The sequence below is a fragment of the Lycorma delicatula genome, chromosome 3 (assembly GCF_047948215.1).
Source record: "Lycorma delicatula isolate Av1 chromosome 3, ASM4794821v1, whole genome shotgun sequence".
Classification (NCBI taxonomy): Eukaryota; Metazoa; Arthropoda; class Insecta; order Hemiptera; family Fulgoridae; genus Lycorma; species Lycorma delicatula.
In genome coordinates this window covers 18,258,751-18,271,115 of record NC_134457.1, presented here as the reverse complement: position 1 = coordinate 18,271,115, position 12,365 = coordinate 18,258,751, and the positions used below count along the sequence as shown (strand labels likewise).

Here is a 12,365-nt window from a genome sequence, read left to right as displayed (position 1 = left end):
CTCTGTGCTAAGACTGAGCTGAAAAGGGGATGATCAAAAATGTCCCATTGAAATTCAGAAGTTCTTAAGTTCTTTGAGCACTGTGAGGATTAGGGATGTCATGTAAAAACAACACCAGATGACAGCATACTGCGACGTTTGTTCTCAATGGCTTACCAAAGTTTCACAGACTGCTGAAGTAGCTGCTTGCATTGCAGCACTTTGATGAAGACGTTGAACCAAAAAATTATATGAAAGATTGGTTTGGTACCCAGGTGGCTAGATTTTATGAAGAAGGTATTTGTAAATTAGTGAAACATTTAGATTAGCAAATAATTATAAAAAAAAAAAAAAATTGTGAAATATATAATTGTTCACAATTAGAATATGACGTACCATTGCTTCTTGTCTTCAGAAAGAGTTAAGCATTTCATTTTAGACCAACATAGTCATTAAGTAGCTTATGCTACAGCATATATTGTCTCACTTTGGGTAGATTTATGGCTGAGCTTTATGTTTTACTTTATTGACCATAAAAATAATGATAATAATCATAAATAATTTTCACATATTTATTTACATTATATATTTTCTGAAAATGTAATTAAAATAAAGTGTAATAGAAATGTTACAAAATAACTTAATGGGGATTTCTACCCTGTAGACCTCATAAGCAGATTATTTTCAAGGAAAAAACTAATAGAAATAGATAAATGAAATTTAGTATACATAATTTTATGTATATATTTATTGAATAAAATAAAGTAATTAAATTTTTTTAATCAATGCAGAGATAAGAGTTGGCTAAAGTTTTGATATCATGAACATGGTGGTATTGGTGGAAGTGATAATAAAAGAATTATCTGAAATTAAAAAATCAAGCAGTTTTGTAATTAGTAAACATAAAGCACCTAAATTAGGTTAAACATCCGTGCATAAAGTAGATTAGAAAGAAATTAAAAAATTAATTTTTGGCTGAGTTATAGCTACTTAAACAAAAATATTTCTTTTTCTCAAAATGTTTGATATTTTTTATTGTATAAAAAAGGTTTTAATATTTTTCTATTCTACTCTATAACATGTAGTCCATGTTTCTGGTCATTTTAATCCCAGAATTATGCCAATTGGATAATTTAGAGATGCTGAGGACTCCCATCAGTTTAGAAAAAGTGTTGAGAAAAACCTAAAAAATTGTGAACTTTTAAAGTTCACAATCACTATCAATCTTGAATCCAAAACCTTATTCAGTTTCTGTACAAAAATTTACCTCACTGTCATATTTCTTCAGTAATATTTTGAAATTATCAAAAACAAACATGAAGTGTAATTCATTACCCTGCATGTGATCGACATTGACTTCAAAATCTTTATTAGTTTTAAATTTTTTGCCAAAGTACTCATAAACGATGGCTCTGCTTCTTTCATATGTTGTTTCCTGTTAAACTTTCTTTTATTTATTCCTCGGACATGAATTGCTTCCTCTTTTTCCTTTCGCATTAACAAACATAATTACGAATGCTCATATAATCATTATAATCTCATTATAATCTTGAAAATAAATAAAAACTCTAACGAACATCCTTCTCTATTAACGTTAAACATATTAAAATAAAAACTTCATAATGTATCTCTCACCATTATAATATCACTGCTATATTCTTGAATACATTCTGTTTATAATAGAAAAAGATTTTGGAAAGGCTAGGTAGGACACCTGCAAACCTAAACAATAGGAGGCAGATGTTTGAGATGTCAGGTCACTCACCTCACCCCCTATGTTTTACCTACATCTCTGCTACTTGACTTGTTATAACTTTATAAATATTATGAGCTCCCGCTTGAAAATTTATTGAGATATTTTTGAAAGTATCAAAAAATGAGAAAGAAATTGATTTTTTTTTTTATCCAACAAAGTAGAACCCCTTTAATTATTACAAATAAAAATGCAGCTATTGTCAAATTTCCTCCTACATTCTGAATGGATTTTTTTTTTACAGCACTCTTCTGTTTCGTTGGTCATGGTTTTGAGGTAAACAAAAGATACATGGTGGCAGTCGATTCTCCTAGTTTTGATCAATTTAATATTAACAATTATTATTGTGATGATATGCTTATAAAAAAGGTTATGAACACAAAAGCACAGCTTCTTGTAATCATGCTTGATATGTGTCTTAATGTGCTAAAAAATAGGTAAGGTAAATTGTATTATTATTTTAAATGTCTACATTTCATAGTTAATTTTTTTTATCACTTAACAGTTTTATATACATATTTTTTGTTTGTTTTGTAATTTAATGTTGATAATTTTTTCTTCCAATTTCACTTATACTTATACAACATATACTTATGTAATTGATGATAAATTTTGATGTGAACATATTAGATTCATCTTGATTTCAGAACAATTTATTTGAAGAACTAACTAGAAAATGCAGTATAAATGGAAACTAATGATTTATTTGAAAATCAAGTATAAAAAATTTACTGGTAAATTATTGAGAAGGAAAAAAGAAAGTGTAACTTACCAAAGATAATTAATGACAATTTAATGTAAACCAAACATCACAGTTTTAAATATATATATAGCCTACAGTAAATAATGTGTTTTAATTAAACAATAAAAAATTATTTTTAATTGTTCTTTTATAATTTAAAATATTTTAATTAATTAGATTCGATCCCATTTTCAGAAGAATCTCCGTATCACTATTTTCTGAAAATGTTTCACCATGACTAGTATTATCACTTCTTCCCACTAATGAAGATTTATATGAGGTCTGTTCAGAAAATAACGGAACATTTTTAATTACTCGCCAACAGAGATATTTAGTGACATGTGGTCGGCTGCATTGTGTTCCACATAACTTAACCATATGTTCTTGGATTGTTGATATCTTATTTAGTTTTCATGTTATTTTTGAGAGGAACATGTTTAAGTGTTAGTAGTGATTTTTGTAATGTACAATTTTCAGGAGCAACGATACAATGTAAAATTTTGCATAAAACTTGAGAAAACTTTCACAGAAACATTTCAACTTTTAAACAAGCTTACAGAGATGATGCTCTGGGTCGTACACAATGTCGCAAATGGTTTTCATGATTTAAAAGTGGTCATCAGTCAATTGAAGATGACCCTCGACCAGGAAGGTCTTCAACTTCAACTAATGACACCTGTCTGCGTACAGAAAATCAATGATCTGGTATATGCAAATCGCCAATTGACTATCAGAGAACCTGCAGAAGAGGATAGCATCTCAATTAAATTAGGCCATGATATTTTCATTGAAGAATTGAACATGCATAGAGTTGCAGCAAAGTGTGTTCTTCATTTCACACTCTGCTTTGTTAGTTTTGTGCCAAAAATCAGATGACTGTACTCCCTCAGCCTGCCTACTCACTAGACCTGGCTTCTTTGCAATTTTTTCTTACTTCGAAATTAAAATCAGTGATGAAAGGATGCTGTTTTGAGAATATTGATGACATTAAAGCAAATTTGTCATGTATCTTAAAAGCCATTTCAAATGAAGCTATCCAGGCTGCTTTGCAAACTGGAAACACCACTGGGAAAAGTGTATGAATAGGAGAGGGGGAGTACTTTGAAGGGACAAGGACTCTGTAAAATTATTAATAAAGATTAAAAAAATTAAGTTGGGTTATTTTCTGATCAGACCTCTTATCCTATTCATTACAAATGTAACATTTTAAAAATTATTTCTTTACTAAAAAGGTTTCAGGATTAATTTCAACCTCTGAAATCTCACTTTACAATTGTTGTTCGCAATTCCTTTCTATTTTATTACTGTGTTAAAGAAGATTGTTATTATATAGCCATGCCTCTTAGTGTTTTATACACATTATTTAAACAGCTTAACATATAGTGGTCATTTTGTCCAATCATACTCATATTATCACTATCATTATTGTTGTTTCTTAAGTGTGATTAAATTTACTCTGGTTTATGGCCATGAAGTGTGTCTGGTTACTGCTTTCTTTCTTATTATCTAGAATGGTATATTGTTTAAAATATGATATCATACTTTGTTTCCTGGCAAACCTACTCATATAATTTCCATATGCACCTAACCATTCATTTATTAATTCTGAAATCATGCATTTTTTCTGTCTATAAATTCTTATAAAATTGCTCAGCCATTCCAAGAAAGACAAGCATTTCATGGCAGGCCTATTTTAGTGAGGAGTGAAGTGGTTTTTCTTTACCGAACCAAAAAATTTTTTGCTTATTAGTCCTCTGAAGCGTGGATAATTTTCATTTTGCCGTTGCTTTTACATTATCCTGGCATAGGAAGCTTTATTTTTCCGTAAACTAATGATTTATTAGTGGCAGCCTACTAAGAGTTTTGTTTCATAATTTTAAAATATGTCTTATTAATGAGAAATATTCACATCGAGCATGACTGGCCTTAAGTAAAATTACCCAGTCTTTATTATTAATGCTTTCTAAACAACAAATAATTCTTAATTCATTAAAGTTGTAACAATTTATTTTATTTATTAATAATATAATTTACTCTAATTTTTTTTACTTTTAATCAGTTAAAATTGTTTCATTCTAATTACACAAGGTCTGTAAATAAAGTAATGAGACTAGCTTTTTTTGGTAGCCAAAGGGGCAACACTGTAAAGTTACTAATGAACATATGGTTATATGAACAGCTAATTTATATTAGGTATTAATATTTTTAGTCTATTGTTGCCATATGGGACGTAAACAAACTTTTTGTGAAATGAGTTTTTGTTGTGCATTACAAAAATGAGTGATGCTAATTATGAGCAATTTTGTGCAATCAAGTTTTGTGTTAAACTTTGTGAAAATGCTACTGAAACTTATTCAAAATTGAAAAGGGCATATGCAGATGACACTCTGTCACGAGCCCATCCAAAAAAGTTTCTGCAAAATTGCAGAAATGAAAAAAGTTTCTGCAAAATTGGTGTCAAAAAACCTCACTGTTGAATAGAAAAACAACAGGGTTGAAGTGTGCCATGATCTTCTAGGGAAAATTGAAACTGATCCTCATTATCTAAAAAATGTAAAAAAAAATCAAAACCATGCTAATTTGTTTCTTCAATAGTAATGGCATTTTCCAGGAGTTTTTACCTACAGGACAGACTGTAAATCAATATGTTTACCTAGAGATTCTTGAAAAACTGTGGAAAAGAGTTGTCTGCATGAGACCAGTCATCAAAGACAACTGGATGCTGCATTATTGATAATACACCTTGTCACACTGCATTCTCAATCAATGAGTTTTTGGCAAAGAAAAACATTCTTGTAGTTCCTCAACCACCTTATTTGCCTGACTTAAGTCCCTGTGACTTTTTCCTGTTCCTGACTTTAAAAAAACACCTCAAAGGACACCATTTTTTAAGGATATTCCGGTTTCTGAGATCCAACACTGCTATGAAGAGAAGAAAAACCATTTGTAGTGTTGCGTGGCTTCCCAAGGGAACTATTTCAAAGGTGATAGAGTCCATGTATAATTGGATTGTAAGTAAAAAGTTTTTCTCAACCAGTCTCATTACTTTATTTACAGACCTCGTAAGTTCTCTTTTTCTTCTTAACAAATTGAATTTCCATTAGCTTTGCCTTTCTTTGACGTCCTGAGAACCACATAGTAATCTTTATTTTAGCTCTCATCAGTGTAACTTTTATTTTAAATTCTAGCATTAATTTTAATTTCTATTAAGGTACTTTGTTTCCCAGAATTGTATGTTTAATATTTACATACAGAGTGGAACAGAGGAAACGCATGTTTATTAAACTGCTAGTTTTCGGCGGCAAGTGGGGGTATTGCCCTTTGACAACTTCTGGCGGACAGCTCAGACTACGCAGTTTCAGTCACTAACATTTTTTGTTTGCTGTAGAGCAGTTTTTTAGAAACAGTGATTCTGTGGTCATGGTTCAACATATTTTCTATCAAAACTTTAATGTCGATTTGCAGTTCCAGATCAAAACACCATACTCCAATGGGTTGAGGCATTTAGAAGTACTGGATCTGTAATGAAGACAAAACCATGTGGCCTTCCCCTTTTAGTCTGAACTCCAGAAAATGTAGACACAGTGAGAAGAGCAGTTCTTGCTAGTTCGAAACGTTCTGATAGGCAAGAGGCTGTAGCGCTGGTTTATCACATTGTTCTCTTCAGCACATCTTGTTCTCTTCAGCACATCTTACACAGTAATCTGAAATTTCACCCATACAAAATAATGATTGTTCAGCAGCTAACTAAAAGGGATTTGTGCAACGCAAAAGATTTTGTGGCATAATAAACCCCATTCTTACGGAGGATCCAAACACCCTAATAATGATGAGTGATGAAGCCCATTTCCATCTGGATGGTTGTGTGAATGTACAAAGTATCAGTACTGGGCACTGGAGAACCCACGTTAATTACACTAAACACCTTTGCATAGCTCAAAAGTAACAATATGGGTACAGTGTCTCCAAATACCTCTCCAAAACTCAAAAATAACAGTATGGGTGCAGTGTCTCCTAGCAATTGTTGGTCCTTACTTTTCTGAAGAGAAGGAAATCTCAGTTACAGTGACATCAGTGCATTACATCAACATGCTAAACAACTTCCTGCATCCAGAACTGAAAAGGTGTTGGTTGATTGTGAGAGAAATGTGGTTCCATTCAATAGGATAGTGCCATAGCTCACATGGTGAGATCATCAAAGTGGTTCGACAAATGTTTCCTGGACATGTCATTTCATGATTTGGCTATGTTTCTTGGCTCCCAAGTTCTCCTGATCTATCGATTTGTTACTTCTTTTGTGAGGCTACCTGAAATCAAGAGTGTACATGAACAAGCTGCACACAATCAAGCTGCGTTGAATGAAATGTTGGAGAAAGCCTTGCAGAGCTTTGAGGAGAGGCTCTGAATTCATCCAACAAAAAGCACGTCATCTTACTGACATTATTTACCAAACCTAATTAAGTTATGTTGATTTCAAAAATGTAATAAGAATATTATTATTCAATGTAAACTTTTTTTCTATAATTAAAACAACCAAAATTATTCAGTAGTGAAAAACATGCATTTTCTCTGCTCCACCCTTTATATATATATATATATATATATATATATATATATATATATATATGTGTGTGGTGTGTGTGTGTTTATTTATTTTTGGAGTTAATGGTGGTTGAAGATCCAGGATGTTAATGCTAGAAGTTTGTCTTTTCATTCCTTTCACTAGGCACACTCTTTAATGTCATATTTTTATTAAAAAAAAAGGGGGGCCACAACCTAGACAACTTTTTTATTTAATTTTTTTGTTAATAATATAAATTTTCTTTTTTTAACAGTGTTTAAGAGGTGATTGGAGCCCTTTTTCTCATATACTACCATTTACTGCATATTGTAGAGGACTTGTGGTTGAAAAATGAATTGAAAATAGGATTATTGTTTTGAAAAAAATGTATATTTAATATACTTAATGTACTTAACTATGACTGAAACTTTTGGTTTGGGCTATTAAACTGATACCCTTGATTACTTATAATAATACTTATAGTTTTAAGGCAACTGGTCCATCAGTGGAAAGATCCCTTGACTTAAACTAATTTAAAAAAATTTATTAAAAATATTTATTTTCTCAGACTTCAAACAAAAAGTAAGCAAAAGTGTTTACTTTTGGTAACTGTTTGGCAGCATGTAAGCCAATCAATCGTTGATCAGTAATCTCCCAAAAAAGTGCTACTTCCTTATAACTCTCAAGAAATATTTATTCCAACTTTTTATTTAATTTTATATGCCATTAAAATTTTTCTGGTCAGCACACAAATATGGTGGAAATCATTGTATAAAGTTATCACATTACTAATTTTGTTAATGAAATGAATAGAAATCAGATTATTTGAAATTAAATTTACTTCTTTTATTGCATTTGTTGTTACAGATCAGAACCAGTTATAGATTATGAAAGAAATCCAAATTGCTCTCTTATTAGAAATTATTCTACATCTTCTAACATGAGTTCGTATGAAAAAAAGACAGAAGATCTTGGAATTTATACCAAATTTTTAATCAAGTTTATAAGGCAAGATATACCGATTATAGAAGTATTTCGCAATGTAATCAAAGGTATTATCATATCATATCATATTATCACATCATCATGTAATATAGTATGTATTTATATATATATATATAAAATTTGTTATATATGATTCCTAAAAGGATCAATTTTAGAAAAATAATATAAATGTGTATTTTTTTCTCTATGGGAGACGTACAATTTTTAAATAAGCAATACTCTATTAATTTTTTAATTTTAATTTAAAAATGTTTATTGACATAAAATTAAAGTTCAGTTGAGGTACTCCCACAGAAAATAGTCACAGACTGATAAGGCAAAATATCTTGGAGGCCATGGAACATTGCCAAAATGTGAGATGATGTATCCAGGAAACATGCGTTGAAGAACTGGCATTGAATTGTTTGCGATGATAATAATAATAAAATGTGCTGTAGCACCATCTTGCTGGAGCCAAACATCTTTTAAAGTGATTCTTTGTCTTTGCTGTTGTGGCCTGAAGAAAGTCTGAAGCAGTTGAGTGTATCAAGTTGAATTAACAGTGACATTAATGTCATCTTTCTCAACAAAAAAAAAAAGCTTGATGTAATGCCAACAGCTCACCAGACTGTTACTCATTGAGAGTGCAGAGGATACTTATGAATGATGTGTCAATGTTCAGGAGCCCAGTAATGCAGGTTTTGCTTATTTATGGTCCCATTCAGATGAAAATGAGCTTCATCGTTCATCACTAATGTTACATTATCATTCAATCAAAATCACTTGCATTCTGTAAGCAAAATCCTCACATGCAGCAAAATCTGTCACTTTTAACTATTGCACAATAAGCATCTTGTATGGGTGGAAACTTAATACCTTATGTAAAATTTGTCGTAACAGATTCACAATCGATTGCTAACTCACTAGTATATTATCTAGCTGACCATCCTTTGCTTCTGACTAACATTTCCCTTACCCTTGCTATGTTTTCCAGTGTCGTTTTGCTATGTGTCGGGCCTTTATGCTTCTTATTCTTAATGTTTTCAGTTGATTTAAAAATATCCAACCCACCTGAGGATTGTGTTACAACTCAGAACATCTCCATGCCAACCTAGATTAAATTTAATACAAAAGAGTTGCTGCATAGCTGTAATAGATTTCACCACTTCTAACTAAGCTGTCATATGTGAACATCTGATATTGCAAGCTCCATGGCTCCATTGTTACTGAAGTGGCATTTTGTGAGGAGCCGAACTATCCTCACCGCGCAACATTTTCCCACCATTGTTATCTCAGTCTACACATTTCAAAACTGTCAAGTCTCCCATGTGTCATCCTGTATGTATATATATATATATATATATTTATTTTAATTTTTTTTTGTCTTCAATCATTTGACTGGTTTGATGCAGCTCTCAAGATTCCATATCTAGTGCCAATCGTTACATTTTGGTATATTCACTACATCCTACATCCCTGACAGTTTGTTTTACATATTCCAAACGTTGCCTGCCTGTACAATTTTTCCCATCTACCTGTCCCTCCAATATCAAAGCAACTATTCAGGATGGCTTATAATGTGGCTTATAAGTCTCCCACTTCTTTAAGCTATATTTTACCAAATGCTTCTTTCTTCATCAATTTTCCGCAACACCTCTTCATTTGTCACTTTATTCACCCATCTGATTTTTAATATTTTCCTATAATACTACATGTCAAAAGCTTCCAATCTTTTCTTCTCAGGTACTCCAATCATCTTAAGTTTCACTTCCATATAATGCTATGCTCCTAACATATACTTTCAAAAATGTTTTCCTGATGTTTAAATTAATTTTTAATGTAAACAAATTATATTTCTGACTGAAAGCTTGTTTCACATATGCTATTCGGCATTTTATATTGCTCCTGCTTTGTCCATCTTTAGTAATTCTACTTCCCAGATAACAAAATTCTTTTACCTCTATAGTCTTCTCTCGTCCTATTTTTATATTCAGTGGTCCATCTACATTATTTCTTCTACATTTCATTACTTTTGTTTTGTTCTTGTTTATTTTCATGCAGTAGTTCTTGCATAAGACTTCATCCATGCTGTTCATTGTTTCTTCTAAATCTTTTTTACTCTCAGCTAGAATTACAATATCATCAGCAAATTTTAGCATCTTTATCTTATCACTTTGCACTGTTACTCCAGATCTAAACTGTTCTTTAACATCATTAACTGCTAGTTCTACGTAAAGATTAAAAAATAATGAGGATAGGGAACATCCTTGCCTGACTCCCTTTTTTACTACTGCTTCTTTCTTATGCTCTTCGATTATTACTGTTGCAGTTTGGTTCCTGTAAATGTTAGTAATTCTTCTTCTATCTCTATACTTGAACCCTAATTTTTTTAAAATGCTGAACATTTTATTCCAGTCTATGTTATCAAACTCCTTTTCTAAGTCTATAAGTGCCATGTTTGTTGGTATGTTTTTCTTTAATCTTCTTTCTACTATTAATCTGAGCACTAAAATGTCTTCCCTTGTTCTTATACTTTTCCTGAAACGAAATGGCCTTCTCCTAACACTTCTTCCACTCTCCTCTCAGTTCTTCTGTACAGAATACTAGTTAAAATTTTTGATACATTAGTAACTTTTTAAGACTGACAGAACTTACCCTTTTTCATAAATATTACACCCAAGTTTGTATATAATCTATCTCTTCCTCAACTGCACTGTGCAGTAATTCTGCAGGTATCCCTCATATCCCAGAAGCCTTTCTGCCATTCAAATCCTCTAATGCTCTATTAAATTCTGATCGCAGTATTATATCTCCCTTTTCATTCTCTTTGACTTTCATTTCTTCTTCTCCCATAACATCAGTTTCTAATTCATTTCCTCCATATAACTTTCAATATACTCCACCCACCTTTCAACCTTTTCTTTTGTATTATAAATTGGTGTACCATCTTTAAACACATTAGATTTTAAATTATGTAACACAAATTTCTCTTTCCACTTCTGAACACTTTTCCTTAATCCGTTCTTCTTTTGCTAATTTGCACTTCCTGTGTATAGTATTTTATAATTGTTGATAGGTCCTTTTACCTTCTTCATCACTAGCATTCTTATACTTTTTGTGCTCATCCATCAGCTGCAATATATCCTCTGATATCTAAAGTTTTCTAACAGTTCTCTTTGTTCCTCCTAAGTTCGTTTCTGCTGATTTAAGAATTTCCTTTTTAACACTCTTCCATTCTTCTTCTATATTTTCTACCTACCTTTTTTACTCACACCTCTTGTATATCCTCCTCAAAAATCTTCTTTACCTCCTCTTCTTCAAGCTTCTCTAAATCCCATCAATTCATCTGACTCCTTTTCTTCAGGTTTTTAAACCCCAATCTATATTTCATTATCACTAAATTAGGGTCGCTATCAATGTCTGCTCCTGGATATACTTTGCAGTCATCAAGTTGATTTCTAAATTTTTGCTTAACAATGATATAATCTATATGATACCTTGTAATATCACCTGGCTTTTTCCATGTATAAATATATGTTTATATATTTTTTTCTCAACTGTATTAAATAATATAATTTAATCAGTTATAAAATTATAAAATCAAAACCATCAAATAAAGTACATTAAAAGTAAAACACTTACCAATTATAGTGCTTTCAAAGTATTAGAAATTACTCATAAAATACATCCGCATATAGTATATTATCATTTAATTAAAATTTGTTTCCCATACCGTGGCATGACAATGAGTATAGTATATTATATATATATAACTTAAATTCAAATAATTCATTAACATATTGACCACTCGGCAAATAGAATTTAATATTAAATTAAATATAAACCATCAAAACAGTAAATAAATAATTAAACTTACCATATTAATTCCAAGAATCAATTTTCACAGGATTACGCATCTTCACTTTGTATTTGTAATACATTATATTATATAAATATATAATAATATTACATAATATATTATATAATATTATTTATAGTACATGTTTTGTATTTATAATGTAATTTTGTAATTACATTAAAAAATATATATATTTTTATAATTTATTAATTTTGAATTTGCGAAATTTTGTTTTTATACATTTTGAGATTTATTATGGAGAATATATATTATAAAAGAATATTTTTTATAAAATCTCTATTTTAATTATTGTTATTTTTAAATATTTTATAATGTGGTTATTTGGTTTATATGTTTTTTTATATTTATTTTTATCATATATGTTAGCATTTTTTTTTCTTATTTTAGTTGTGCAAGTAAAAACTATTATTAATCTTTGTGTTATTATCATGTTTTTGTTTTTGTCTTTATAATTATTATTTATTAC

The 12,365-nt window shown here is 30.5% G+C and overlaps 1 protein-coding gene across 2 annotated transcripts in view; it reads left to right on the top strand.

The window, feature by feature from the left end:
- LOC142321423 (mucosa-associated lymphoid tissue lymphoma translocation protein 1-like) overlaps positions 1-12,365 on the top strand; it is a 66,391-nt gene that overhangs the window by 37,171 nt on the left and 16,855 nt on the right. For both annotated transcript variants that reach the window (XR_012755628.1, XM_075359493.1), the window contains exons 8-9: positions 1,977-2,169; positions 7,903-8,087. Coding sequence is in view for 1 of the 2 variants with exons in the window: in XM_075359493.1 (XP_075215608.1) it covers positions 1,977-2,169; positions 7,903-8,087 (378 nt within the window). In the remaining variant the exon portion in view is untranslated. The remainder of the gene's footprint in view (positions 1-1,976; positions 2,170-7,902; positions 8,088-12,365) is intronic.